At 43.2% G+C, this 15,074-nt stretch overlaps 1 protein-coding gene across 2 annotated transcripts in view; it reads right to left on the reverse strand.

Moving 5' to 3' along the window:
* Window positions 1-11,739, reverse strand: part of smc3 (structural maintenance of chromosomes 3) — a 49,669-nt gene extending 37,930 nt beyond the window's left edge. The window contains exons 1-2 of one of the 2 annotated variants that reach the window (XM_061880487.1): window positions 11,547-11,739; window positions 6,651-6,726 (exon numbers count right to left, since the gene is read on the reverse strand). In XM_061880487.1, coding sequence (XP_061736471.1) covers window positions 6,651-6,726; window positions 11,547-11,561 — 91 coding nt within the window. In that variant the 5' untranslated portion in view covers window positions 11,562-11,739. The remainder of the gene's footprint in view (window positions 1-6,650; window positions 6,727-11,546) is intronic. The other variant, XM_061880486.1, reaches the window with a different exon arrangement.
* Window positions 11,740-15,074: the final 3,335 nt, after the last annotated feature.

The raw sequence follows: 15,074 nt of genomic DNA on the forward strand, positions 1-15,074 counted from the left end.
CAACGTCCGCATTACTGAAGACGCCGCACCGATCCGCCTGTCGATCTCACGATCCACTCTTCCCTCACTCGTGAACAAGACTCCTAGGTACTTGAACTCCTCCACTTGGGGCAGGGTCTCCTCCGCAACCCGGAGATGGCACTCCACCCTTTTCCGGGCGAGAACCATGGACTCGGACTTGGAGGTGCTGATTCTCATTCCGGTCGCTTCACACTCTGCTGCGAACCGATCCAGCGAGAGCTGAAGATCCCGGTCAGATGAAGCCATCAGGACCACATCATCTGCAAAAAGCAGAGACCTAATCCTGCGGTTACCAAACCGGAACCCCTCAACGGCTTGACTGTGCCTAGAAATTCTGTCCATAAAAGTTATGAACAGAATCGGTGACAAAGGACAGCCTTGGCGGAGTCCAACCCTCACTGGAAATGTGTTCGACTTACTGCCGGCAATGCGAACCAAGCTCTGGCACTGATCGTACAGGGAACGGACCGCCACAATAAGACAGTCCGATACCCCATACTCTCTGAGCACTCCCCACAGGACTTCCCGAGGGACACGATCGAATGCCTTCTCCAAGTCCACAAAGCACATGTAGACTGGTTGGGCAAACTCCCATGCACCCTCAAGAACCCTGCCGAGAGTATAGAGCTGGTCCACAGTTCCACGACCAGGACGAAAACCACACTGTTCCTCCTGAATCCGAGGTTCGACTATCCGACGTAGCCTCCTCTCCAGTACACCTGAATAAACCTTACCGGGAAGGCTGAGTGTGATCCCACGATAGTTGGAACACACCCTCCGGTCCCCCTTCTTAAAGAGAGGAACCACCACCCCGGTCTGCCAATCCAGAGGTACCGCCCTCGATGTCCACGCGATGCTGCAAAGTCTTGTCAACCAAGACAGCCCCACAGCATCTCGTCCACCCCTGGGGCCTTGCCACCGAGGAGCTTTTTAACTACCTCAGCGACCTCAGCCCCAGAAATAGGAGTCCACCACAGATTCCCCAGGCACTGCTTCCTCATAGGAAGACGTGTTGGTGGGATTGAGGAGGTCTTCGAAGTATTCCTTCCACCTATCCACAACATCCGCAATCGAGGTCAGCAGAACACCATCCGCACCATACACGGTGTTGATAGTGCACTGCTTCCCCTTCCTGAGGCGGCGGACGGTGGTCCAGAATCGCTTCGAAGCCGTCCGGAAGTCGTTTTCCATGGCTTCCCCGAACTCTTCCCATGTCCGAGTTTTTGCCTCCGCGACCGCTGAAGCTGCACACCGCTTGGCCTGTCGGTACCTGTCCACTGCCTCCGGAGTCCTATGAGCCAAAAGGACCCGATAGGACTCCTTCTTCAGCTTGACGGCATCCCTCACCGCTGGTGTCCACCAAGGGGTTTTAGGATTGCCGCCCCGACAGGCACCAACTACCTCGCGGCCACAGCTCCGATCTGCCGCCTCGACAATAGAGGTGCGGAACATGGTCCACTCGGACTCAATGTCCAGCACCTCCCTCGTGACATGTTCAAAGTTCTTCCGGAGGTGGGAATTGAAACTTTGTCTGACAGGAGACTCTGCCAGACGTTCCCAGCAGACCCTCACAATGCGTTTGGGCCTCCCAGGTCTGTCCGGCATCCTCCCCCACCATCGCAGCCAACTCACCACCAGGTGGTGATCGGTAGAAAGCTCCGCCCCTCTCTTCACCCGAGTGTCCAAAACATGAGGCCGCAAATCTGATGACACAACTACAAAGTCGATCATGGAACTGCGGCCTAGGGTGTCCTGGTGCCAAGTGCACATATGGACACCCTTATGTTTGAACATGGTGTTTGTTAAGGACAAACTGTGACGAGCACAAAAGTCCAATAACAAAACACCACTCGGGTTCAGATCCGGGCGGCCATTCTTCCCAATCACGCCTCTCCAGGTTTCACTGTCGTTGCCAACGTGAGCGTTGAAGTCTCCCAGTAGGACAAGGGAATCACCCGGGGGAGCACTTTCCAGTACTCCCTCGAGTGTTCCCAAAAAGGATGGGTACTCTGAACTGCTGTTTGGTGCATAAGCACAAACAACAGTCAGGACCCGTCCCCCCACCCGAAGGCGGAGGGAGGCTACCCTTTCGTCCACCGGGTTGAACTCCAACGTACAGGCTTTGAGCCGGGGGGAAACAAGAATTGCCACCCCAGCCCGTCGCCTCTCACTGCCGGCAACGCCAGAGTGGAAGAGGGTCCAATCCCTCTCGAGAGAAGTGGTTCCAGAGCCCTTGCTGCGCGTCGAAGTGAGTCTGACTATATCCAGTCGGAATTTCTCGACTTCGCGCACTAGCTCAGGCTCTTCCCCCCCCAGTGACGTGACGTTCCACGTCCCAAGAGCTAGCTTCTGTAGCCGAGGATCGGACCGCCAAGTGCCCTGCCTTCGGCTGTCGCCCAGCTCACAATGCACCCGACCTCTATGGCCCCTGCTATGGGTGGTGAGCCCATTGGAGGGGGGACCCACGTTGCCTCTTCGGGCTGTGCCCAGCCGGGCCCCATGGGAACAGGCCCGGCCACCAGGCGCTCGCCATCGTGCCCCACCTCCGGGCCTGGCTCCAGAGGGGGGCCCCGGTGACCCGCGTCCGGGCGAGGGAAATCTGGGTCCATGGAGATCTGTGTTGCTGAATCTTTTGCAATTTGTTCAATTAATATTGGAAAAGTCAAAGCAGAAAGATGGAGTTGGGAAGCTTTAGCCTTTGGCCACACAAACACACGGTGATTCCTTGTTTAAAATTCACGGAGGTGAAACTTTAGTATGGATCACAGCGGACATGGATCCCAACCGAATGTCCACCCGCAGGTTTCGGTGAGAAAATTGTAATAAAAAAGTCGCTTCTTACCAAATATCAGCTGAGCTTGTGCCGCCCATACAGCTGCCGTCGACTTCCCTGAGACACTGCGCGTCAACACCCGGCCGTGGATGTACACTTCCGACTATCAGATACTGTTAAACTCACTAAAACACTAGCAATATAATAGAAAGATAAGGGATTTTTCAGAATTATCCTAGTAAATGTCTCTAAAAACATATGAATCCACCTAAATGCAATCGAGTTGTTTTTTTTAGTCCGTCGCTATCAATATCTTCAAACACGAATCTTTCATCCTCGCTCAAATTAATGGGGAAATTGTCGTTTTTTTCGGTCCGAATAGCTGTTTTTGTTGGAGGCTCACATTAAAATCAATGTGAACATGTAAGGAGTCATCAACATGTGACGTCATCTTCTGCGACTTCCGGAAGAGGCAGGGCTTTTCTCCAGTTGCGAACTTTATCGTGGAGGTTCTCTACTAAATCCTTTCAGCAAAAATATGGCAATATCGCGAAATGATCAAGTATGACACATAGAATGGACCTGCTATCCCCATTTAAATAAGAAAATCTCATTTCAGTAGGCCTTTAAGTTAGATGTTCTCTAAGGTTATATTTCTTGGGAAGCAGGTTATAGATTTCCAGGGTTTCTCGCAGTGCTTTGTTAAGAGCCACCGCCTTAAGTAAAGTCTTAACAAGCTGTTCCGCTTAGTTCTGCCTCCGTCAGTACTCTCTGCAGCCAGCACCCAGCATTGTCCCACCCACAGAACCATCTGATTGCCTGTTACCGTTCTGCGTGTAACCAATCAGCAGTGCGTATTCAGAGCGCATGTAATAGCCAATCAGCAGTGCGTATTCAGAGCACATGGAGTCAGTGCTCCAACGTTGGGGTCAGCAGAAAGTTGTTTAGCAGGTAAGCATAAGGCAGCGGACTCTCCCCAAATTATAATAAACCCCTCCCAGTCAACTACTAGTAACATCACTATGAGCCCCTGACGTTCTAGAAACATTAGGGGCAGCTCAGCTCGCTCGCAGTCCTTAAGGTTAAGGCTAATTAGCTTTTAGCGTAACGTTAGCTAATTTTGAAGTGTGTGCGTACGTGTGTGTTACGGACAGCAAGCCCTGTCTGTCTGAGAGAAAGACAAGCATTATTGACCTACAGTTAACAACGGAGATATTTCACTTTACCTTTTTCTGTGTTGAAGCAGCAAAAAACGACATTGTGTTAAATGAAGAGTTTCCTGAAGCTGTCTCTGATAGTTGATATAAAAATGTAACTACATCATAAAGCCTACATCAACTCCATGGTGTTCAGGGATGAATAGTCTCTTCTATTGCTATTGTACTATTTTTTTCAGCTATAGTTACATTAATCCCTAGTAAGGTAACAGCTTAGTTTTGAATGGCAGGGTCCCTGCTATCACATGTTGATAAAAAGATATCATTTACATAATAAAAATCAACTACAGGCTTCCCAAAACCTGCAAGAAATTATGATGGCCCCGCTTTTAACTCTTTTTTTCAAACGCTTATTGCAAATGCTTACTTACAGTAAGTCATTAATTTGACTTTGTAAGTCATTATTTTGCCATTATTTTGACTTAGTAAGTCATTATTTTGACACTTTTCATATCGACTTACTAAGTTATAATAATGACATACTTAGTATCTCAGGTAACTAGGACTGTTTTGTTTTTACTCTATGGAAAAAATATCAAGATATATATATCGTATATCGCCATTCAGCAAATGGAGCGAAAAACACAACCAAAAATTGTAGGCTTCTTCACGCGACGAAGCTGGCGTACTTCACTGCAGTCTGTAGTCTATTGCCCCCCCCGGCCGTAGTGGCAGCGACGAGGTGGAGACGTGATGGCGACAGGCCGAGTTACACCGATACTTACACCCCACCACCCCTTTCCCCTGTCTGTTCGCCAGAGACACTACCCTAACTAACAAATTTTCTGGGGGAAACACTGATTTCTCTATTAATTTTAGCTGTCTGCAAATGCGGCATATCATTGAATTTAAATGTTTGAAAAAAAAATAAAGGGTTTGTATGTTCTCTATATCCAACCTAATGTATTATTCTGACTTTTTTTGTAACACAATTAGTGAAAAAAGTGTACTTTTTTAATTATTTCCCCTTATTTCGACACAATAACTCAGATGTGCTAACACAAGCGATGCGGCCCCTGAGTCAAAAAGTTTGGGGACCCCTGCTGTAGAACATCTGTGGACATATCTAAAAACATCATTTGGGAGAAGGCACCCTTCAAATCTGAGATACCTGAAGCAGTTTGCAAAAAAAGAGTGGTCCAAAATTCCAGTAGCAGGATGTAAGAAACTCATTGATGGTTACAGGAAGCGATTGATTTCAGTTATTTTTTCCCAAAGGGTGTGCTACCAAATACTAAAGGCCTACTGAAATGAGATTTTCTTATTTAAACGGGGATAGCAGGTTCATTCTATGTGTCACACTTGATCATTTCGCGATATTACCATATTTTTGCTGAAAAGATTTAGTAGCGAACATCCACGATAAAGTTCGCAACTGGAGAAAAGCCTTGCCTCTACCGAAGTCGCAGACGACGACGTCACATGTTGAGGGCTCCTCATATATTCACATTGATTTTAATGGGAGCCTCCAACAAAAACAGCTATTCAGACCGAGAAAACAACAATTTCCCCATTAATTTAAGTGAGGATGAAAGATTTGTGTTTGAGGATATTGATAGAAACGGACTAGGAAAAAAAAAAAAAAAAACGCGATTGCAATCGCGTTGCATTGAGACGGATTCATATGTTTTTACAGACATTTACTGGGAAAATTCTGAGAAATCCCTTATCTTTCTATTGTGTTGCTATTGTTTTAGTGAGTTTAACTGTACCTGATAGTCGGAAGTGTATGTCCACGGCCGCATGTTGACGTGCAGTGTCTCGGGGAAGTCGACGGCAGCTGTATGGACGGCACAAGCTCAGCTGATATCCGGTAGGAGGCGACTTTTTAACCACAATTTTCTCACCGAAACCTGCTGGTTGACATGTAGGCGGGATTCATGTCCACTGTGATCCATACTAAAGTTTCACCTCCGTGAATTTTAAACAAGGAATCACCGTGTGTTTGTGTGGCTAAAGGCTAAAGCTCCGTCTTTCTACTTTGATTTCTCCAATATTAATTGAAGAAATTGCAAAAGATGCAGCAACACATGTCCAAAATACTGTGTAATTATGCCGTAAAGCAGACGACTTTTAGCTGTGTGTGTACGCAGCGCTCATACTTATAACAGCCCGTGACGTCGCGTACACATCATCATTACGCGACGTTTTCAAGAAAAAAGTCCCGGGAAATTTAAAATTGCAATTTAGTAAACTAAAAAGGCCGTATTGGCATGTCTTGCAATGTTAATATTTCATCATTGATATATAAACTATCAGACTGTGTGGTGGGTAGTAGTGGGTTTCAGTAGGCCTTTAAGTTCAGGGTGCCAATAATTTTGTCCAGTCCATTTTTGGGGTTCTGTGTAAAATAATACCAGATTTGGATTTTGTTTTGTTTTTGTGCTATTCCAGTACAAACTCAATAAATAACCATGTAAATACCAAAGCCTTTGTAATTTGAATAATTTTCTGGGAGAAGTGTTGTGATCTGACAGAAATGCAGTGGTGCCAATATTTTTGGCTATGACTGTAGAGATGCACCTGTATGAGCCTTTTTTGTCAACGTTAATGAGTGCTTGTCTTCATCACAAAAATAGCCTGACGATGAAAGTCTAATGAACTAAGAGGTGCAAATTATGCAAGATGTCAATACCCACCGATGACATTGTGCTTGGAGCTGAATGGATCTACCACAGTCTGGTCCCTGTAACTTCGGAAACCCTGGATAATGACCTGCACAAGAAAACAAAGATCGTCATCTGTCAGAGTACGCTACAAACCAACTATCTTCTGTGCATGAATTTCATCACCAGTGTTCTTTGTTTTATTAAATACTTGGGCTACCATTCATATAAACAATACACATACAGGGCTCGAATTTAACCACGGCAACCGCGGCAATTTCTGCGACCGCCCTTAGTCATACAGTCTCCTTTATAATACACTGAAACTCTGTCATTTATTCATGCATGTTAGATTACACAAAATCAGGCACATGCGCAATAACAATATTTGGTTCATTACTCATGATGGACTAACAATTTTAATTTCGTTTCGAGGGTATCCCTTTGGAGTATACTTTATCAACAGACCTACATGTTACACTAAAGGAGGCCGTATAAACAACGCCAACACTGTCATAAATCTGTGCCATATAGTGAGACCACACTAAACAACAATGACAATTACATTTTGGGAGAATATTTGTACCGCAACACAAGATAAACACAACAGAACAATTTCCCAGAATTCCTTGCAGCACCAACTCTTCTGGGACGTTACAGTCATTTTCCCTCGCTTCCTGCCGTGTGTTTAAGAGTGCACTGCTGTTATATGGAGACGGGTGTGGACAATATTGGAGTAACTTCTCCCCACACTAAAAGTATACAGCGAAAGAGAACAACTATATGATGTTGCTTTCAATTTAACAAAGCGTCCATCAGCTGCTGTAACAGAGTTAATGAGGTGAGGAAACACGCTGTCACTCCTGTTTTTGTTGTTGTTGAGTGCCAAACTGTTGTATTGCACCACAAGGGGGCATTGTGGAAGAACACATCTTGTTTATTAGACTTCATCTTCATTAGCAAAATTGCTTTGTGTTTTATCTTGATATTCCAAAGTAAAGGCCATTTATTTTTTACATTACTTGTGGGGTTTTTTATGTCACAAAAGGTATTACTTTAAAAACCATTTAACACATCATTTTGTTGACGTTTTACTGTGTATAGTTAATTCCTATACCACATAGTTCTGCTCAAACACTTAATGGATCTGTCCCGATACAGCATCTACATGTACATAACTTAAATAAAAAAATAAAAAAATACTTCCCTCTATCAAAAGGTAAAAATAGAGATAAAGGCATCATGAAATAACAAAAAGCTGACGGGTAAATTTTAGTAATGAATTTTAAAAAATGTTTATTTATATATACTAGTGAGGTGGCAACTTGTCCAGGGTTTACACCGCCTTCCGCCCGAATGCAGCTGAGATAGGTTCCAAAAACCCCCGCGTCACCAAAAGAGACAAGCGGTAGAAAATGGATGGATGTATATAGGGCTGGGCAATATATCGATATACTCGATATATCGCGGGTTTGTCTCTGTGCGATACAGAAAATGACTATATCGCGATATTCGAGTATACGTTCTCACGCAGTTGTTTTAGGCTGCGGACATTACACTACAAGCTCTTCCCACTCTTTCTTGTCTCCTTCTCTCACACGTCACATACTGTCACGTCATACATCACATACGTATACGCCCTCGCGGAGCAGAGAGGGAACAGCATGGGTGACGTTAGCTGTGATGCTAGCGAAGCCGTGTGAGTGGTGATACGAGAGAAAGAAGGTGCGAATCTGGTAACAAATGAAGGAAGTATTAATTTCCAAAAAAACAGCAGAGGGTCCATCGTCTGGCGGTGGTTAGGCTTCAAGCGGGAATATGTCGAACAGACAACTTTAATTTGTCAAGTGTGGGGCACAAGCGTTGCTACCAAAAGCAGCATTACTGCTAATATGTAGCATCATTTGAAAATTCACCAGCTAATAACTGTTTAAAAAATACAGTTCTGGTCAATTGACTAAGTTTTGATTTCCTTCTCTGCATGGAAGTTAAAAAGGAGCATATATTAATGCAGTATGAACAAGAATGTTTTAATTTAGACATATAAAATCATCATACTGCTGTGATTATTTGTATCAAGTGTTAATTCAAGGCTAAGGCAAAATATCGAGATATATATTGTGTATCGCAATACGGCATAAAAATATCGAGATATTAAAAAAAGGCCATATCGCCCAGACCTAATTCGGGTATACATTCTCACGGAGTTGCTTTTAGCTGCGAGCATTACACTACAGGCTTTTCTCACTCTTTGTTGTCTCTCCTTCTCACAGACGTAAACCAAGCGCACCTACTTACATACGTCACGTGTGCAATGTCACACGCTCCCGCGGAGCAGAGAGGTAGCGACACGGTAATGTTAGCTGTGATGCTAACGGTGAGGTGCGGGTGGTAATACGAAAGAGAGAGAGTGTGAATCTGGTAACATGGAGGAAGAATAAATTCCAAAGAAAAACAGCATGGGGTCCATCGTCCGGCGGTGGTTTGGCTTCAAGCGGGAATATGTTCAACATTTATGCGGCAAAAGAGTTGTTACAAAAAGTAGCACCGCTGATAATGTAGCATTATTAGAAAAGTCACCCGCTAGAAAATAAGGAGTGCTTGAAACTCTGGATGTCAACATCTCCGGCCGGTGCCACACCAACAAAATGCCGAAGGAACTATTTCCGGATCAACACCGTATGAAAAAAAAAAGTCAACAACAGAAAGAGATAATGGACCAAATAATAAATCTAAGTTGTTATTATTATTATTATGTCCCCAAGAACCTATTATGCAGCCCATTTTTATTTGACAGTTATTGAAATATCTTGTGTGACATCGTGCACAAAAGTGCACTTTATTTGTTTTGAACTATTGTAGTAGCGTTCTGTACAATAAGCACATTTTAATTTAGTGTTGTTTTGAGACGTCATTTTGATGACATCATTCAGAAATCAAATTAAACCAACTTTATTTATAGAGCACATTTTAAATGTACTACAGGGGTAGCTAAAGTGCTGTACAATGGGCAGGTTAAAAGATAATACGAGAACCGAGCAAACACAAGACAACACAAACAGAACATGATAAAAAATAAAATAAATATTGATGTTAAAGATTTCTTTTTTTGTGAAGAAATGTTTAGAATGAAGTTCATGAATCCAGATGGATCTCTATTAAAATCCCCAAAGATGGCACTTTAAATTGATAATTACTCCTATGTGTAGAAATCTTTATTTATAATTGAATCACATGTTTATTTTCCAACAAGTTTTTAGTTATTTTTATACCTTTTTTTCTAAATAGTTCAAGAAAGACCACTACAAATTAGCAATATTTTGCACTGTTATACAATTTAATAAATCAGAAACTGATAACATAATGCTGTATTTTCCATTTTTCGATTTTTTTTTTTCAACCAAAGATGCTTTGCTCTTGTTAGGGGGTACTTGAATTAAAAAAATGTTCACAGGGGGTACATCACTGAAAAAAGGTTGAGAACCACTGCTCTAACCACTAGGCCGGTGGTTCTCAAATGGGGGTACGCATACCCCTGGGGGTACTTGAAGGTAGGCCAAGGGGTACGATAGATTTTTTGAAAATATTCTAAAAATAGCAACAATTCAAAAATCCTTTCTAAATATATTTATTGAATAATACTTCAACAAAATATGAATGTAAGTTTATAAACTGTGAAAAGAAATGCAACAATGCAATATTCAGTGTTGACAGCTAGATTTTTTGTGGACATGTGCCATAAATATTGATGTTAAAGATGTCTTTTTTTGTGAAGAAATGTTTAGAATTAAGTTCATGAATCCAGATGGATCTCTATTACAATCCCCAAAGAGGGCACTTTAAGGTGATGATTACTTCTATGTGTAGAAATCGTTATTCATAATTGAATCACTTGTTAAATTTTTAACAAGTTTTTAGTTATTTTTATATCTTTTTTTTTTTTTCAAATAGTTCAAGAGAAGGCCACTACAAATGAGCAATATTTTGCACTGTTATACAATTTAATAAATCAGAAACTGATGACATAGTGCTGTATTTTACTTCTTGATCTCTTTTTTTCAACCAAAAATGCTGTGCTCTTGTTAGGGGGTACTTGAATTTAAAAAAATTTCACAGTGGGTACATCGCTGAAAAAAGGTTGAGAACCACTGCTCTAACCACTAGGCCACTGAGTAGGTTATATATATATATATATATATATATATATATATATATATATATATATATATATATATATATATATATATATATATATATGTGTGTGTGTGTGTGTGTGTGTCTGTATATGTATATATATATATATATATATACATGCTACTCATCAGGGGACTACATATAAATATATATGTATACATATCTATCTTTGTTGGCCCTGCGATGAGGTGGCGACTTGTCCAGGGTGTACCCCGCCTTCCGCCCGACTGTAGCTGAGATGGGCGCCAGCGCCCCCCGCGACCCCAAAAGGGAATAAGCGGTAGAAAATGGATGGAATGGATATATAGAAAATCCCCTGACGAGCAGGGAAACCTGTAGGGATGATACAGCCTCTGTGTTTTTGGTGCCCTAAAATATGAGCCCTCCTTTAGGGCAACGCTTACCTTGACGTAAAAAGGTAAAATAAAAACTATAAAATCTGAATACAATAGAAGCTAAACTATGCCTAGTTTGCAGCCTCAGTTAGCATTAGCCATGTAGCCTCAGCCGAGCCTCTTTGAAAAGGGGCGGGTGAGTTCGGTTTAAAAACATGCGTGCTTTCGTTAACTATATGAGTTTTTATATGTAAATGAAGTTAAGGCCACGGATTCAGTACTAAACCTGCATACTATGAAGCGGCGTCCATTCGCTGGACAACATTAAAATAGCCTGGGCAGGCTAACATTTAGCTAGTCGGCCCGCTAAGAGGGAGAGAAAGCCACAATGTTTACTTACCTGTTTAATGTACATGGTCGTCTAATTCTGACGTCTCCTTGGACAAATTCGGAGGAAACCTTTCGCCCCCCACTAAAAATGGAGAGGCCAGGTATGTCAAATCCCCGCAGAAGTTGAAATATTACAGTTTGTGCATTCAAAAGTGGTGGAGAAAATACGGAAAATGGCGGCGGGGGTCGGACTGTAATGGAACATACCATTGTATAAAAACAGGGGGAGAATTGTTGTATGTGAAAATGACAACACACGACACTTATCAATTTTGTATTATTTTCAAGTATGTATTACTTTTGAAAATTGACTTTAAATCCTTAATATCGTGTACGCGTGAATAAAAAGCGGATTTACAACCTTTGTTGTTTGAGTACATACCTATTTTTAACATAGTATGGCCCGACTGTCTTGTCTTCTAGGCGCGAAAGGCAGGCAAGACGATAGCGGCGGGCATTTGGCGTCGACTCGATACCAAGTAAATATAGGTCAGGTACTACTGATGCCGGCACGTTTTTCAACATTATTGAATAAAGTTGGTGATTACTGCTTTTAACTGGTGATCTTGATTATATTCATTAAAAAAAAAAAGAGTGTGAATGTTGTCTGTCTATCTGTGTTGGCCCTGCGATGAGGTGGCGACTTGTCCAGGGTGTACCCCGCCTTTCGCCCGATTGTAGCTGAGATAGGCGCCAGCGCCCCCCGCGACCCCAAAAGGGAATAAGCGGTAGAAAATGGATGGATGGAAAACACATTATATTTTGTTGTAACTGTATAACACTATCAATCAATCAATCAATCAATGTTTATTTATATAGCCCTAATAAATCACCAGTGTCTCAAAGGGCTGCACAAACCACAACGACATCCTCGGTATAGCCCACATAAGGGTAAGGAAAACTCACCCCAGAGGAACGTTGGTGACAGTGACAATGATGACTATGAGAAACCTTGGAGAGTGAAGTGAAGTGAATTATATTTACATAGCGCTTTTCTCTAGTGACTCAAAGCGCTTTTACATAGTGAAACCCAATATCTAAGTTACATTTAAACCAGTGTGGGTGGCACTGGGAGCAGGTGGGTAAAGTGTCTTGCCCAAGGACACAACGGCAGTGACTAGGCTGACGGAAGCGGGAATCGAACCTGCAACCCTCAAGTTGCTGGCACGGCCGCTCTACCAACCGAGCTATGCCGCTCCCCCGCATATGTGGACCGCATATGTGGGCAACCCCCCCTCCCTAGGGGATCGAAAGCAATGGATGGCGAGCGGGTCTAACATGATACCGTGAAAGTTCAATCCATAGTGGATCCAACACAACCGTGAGAGTCCAGTCCAAAGTGGATCCATCACAGTGGCGAGAGTCCCGTCCATAGTGGAGCCAACAGGAAACCATCACAAGCGGAGGCGGATCAGCGGCGCAGAGATGTCCCCAGTCGATACACAGGCGAGCAGTCCATCCTGGGTCTCGACTCTGGACGAGTGGTCCTTCCCGGGTAACGACTCTGGACAGCCAGTACTTCATCCATGGCCACCGGACCGGACCCCCTCCACAAGGGAGGGTGGGACTTAGGAGAAAAAGAAAAGAAATGGCAGATCAACTGGTCTAAAAAGGGAGTCTATTTAAAGGTTAGAGTATAAAAATTAGTTTTAAGGTGAGACTTAAATGCTTCTACTGAGGTAGCATCTCAAACTGTTACCGGGAGGGGCATTCCGGAGTACTGGAGCCCGAAATGAAAACGCTCTATAGCCCGCCAACTGGGAGACATAGTCTTCCCAACGTGTCCTGGGTCTTCACCGTGGCCTCCTACAGGTCGGATGTGCCCTAAACACCTCCCTTGGGAGGCGTTCGGGTGGCATCCTGACCAGATGCCCGAACCACCTCATCTGGCTCCTCTCGATGTGGAGGAGCAGCGGCTTTACTTTGAGTTCCTCCAGGATGGCAGAGCTTCTCACCCTATCTCTAAGGGAGAGCCCTGCCACCCGGAGGAGGAACCTCATTTCGGCCGCTTGTGACCGTGGTCTTGTCCTTTCGGTCATGACCCAAAGCTCATGACCATAGGTGAGGATGGGAATGTACACTGACCGGTAAATTGAGAGCTTTGCCTTCCGGCTCAGCTCTTTCTTCACCACAACGGATCGATACAGCGTCCGCATTACTGAAGACGCCGCACCGATCCGCCTGTCGATCTCACGATCCACTCTTCCCTCACTCGTGAGCAAGACTCCGAGGTACTTGAACTCCTCCACTTGGGGCAGGGTCTCCTCCCCAACTTAGAGATGGCACTCCACCCTTTTCCGGGAGAGAACCATGGACTCGGACTTGGAGGTGCTGATTCTCATCCCGGTCGCTTCACACTCAGCTGCGAACCGTTCCAGGGAGAGCTGAAGATCCTGGCCATCATCTGCAAAAAGCAGAGACCTAATCCTGCAGCCACCAAACCAGGTTAAGAGACAATATGATACCAATTTGCATGTTAATAAGCAACTAATTAATGGTGATTATGTGTTCCCCATACCAATGTGTTACCAAAGATACTTGCTGCATTATGCTGTCATTGGGGCGGTATAGGTCGGTTGGTAGAGTGGCTGTCCCAGCAACTTGAGGGTTCCAGGTTCGATTCCAGCTTCTGCCATCCTAGTCACTGCCGTTGTGTCTTTGGGCAAGATACTTTTACCCACCTTCTCCCAGTGCCACCCACACTGGTTTAAATGTAACTTAGATATTGGGTTTCACTATGTAAAAGTGCTTTGAGTCACTAGAGCAGTGGTTCTCAACCTTATGTCAGTGATGTACCCCCTGTGAACATTTTTTTTAATTCAAGTACCCCCTAATCTGAGCAAAGCATTTTTGGTTGAAAAAAAAAAAGAGATAAAGTAAAATACAGCACTATGTCATCAGTTTCTGATTTATTAAATTGTATAACAGTGCAAAATATTGCTCATTTGGAGTGGTCTTTCTTGAACTATATGGGAAAAAAAGATATAAAAAATAACTAAAAACTTGTTGAAAAATAAACAAGTGATTCAATTATAAATAAAGATTTCTACACATAGAAGTAATCATAAACTTTGGGGATTGTAATAGAGATCCATCTGGATTCATGAACTTAATTCTAAACATTTCTTCACTAAAAAATAAATCTTTAACGTCAATATTTATGGAACATGTTCACAAAAAATCTAGCTGTCAACACTGAATATTGCATTGTTACATTTATTTTCACAGTTTATGAACTTACATTCATATTTTGTTGAAGTATTATTCAATACATATATTTATAAAGGATTTTTAAATTGTTACTATTTTTATAACTTTTTTAAAATCTCACGTACCCCTTGGCATACCTTCAAGTACCCCCATTTAAGAACCCCTGCACTAGAGAAAAGCGCTATATAAATATAATTCACTTCACTGTAATGATTGCCTTTAGAGTGACAGGCTTGGTATATTCCATCCATCCATCCATCCATTTTCTACCGCTTATTCCCTTTTGGGGCCGCTGGCGCCTATCTCAGCTACAATCGGGCGGAAGGCG

This window comes from Nerophis ophidion, linkage group LG20 (genome assembly GCF_033978795.1).
Source record: "Nerophis ophidion isolate RoL-2023_Sa linkage group LG20, RoL_Noph_v1.0, whole genome shotgun sequence".
Lineage (NCBI taxonomy): Eukaryota > Metazoa > Chordata > Actinopteri > Syngnathiformes > Syngnathidae > Nerophis > Nerophis ophidion.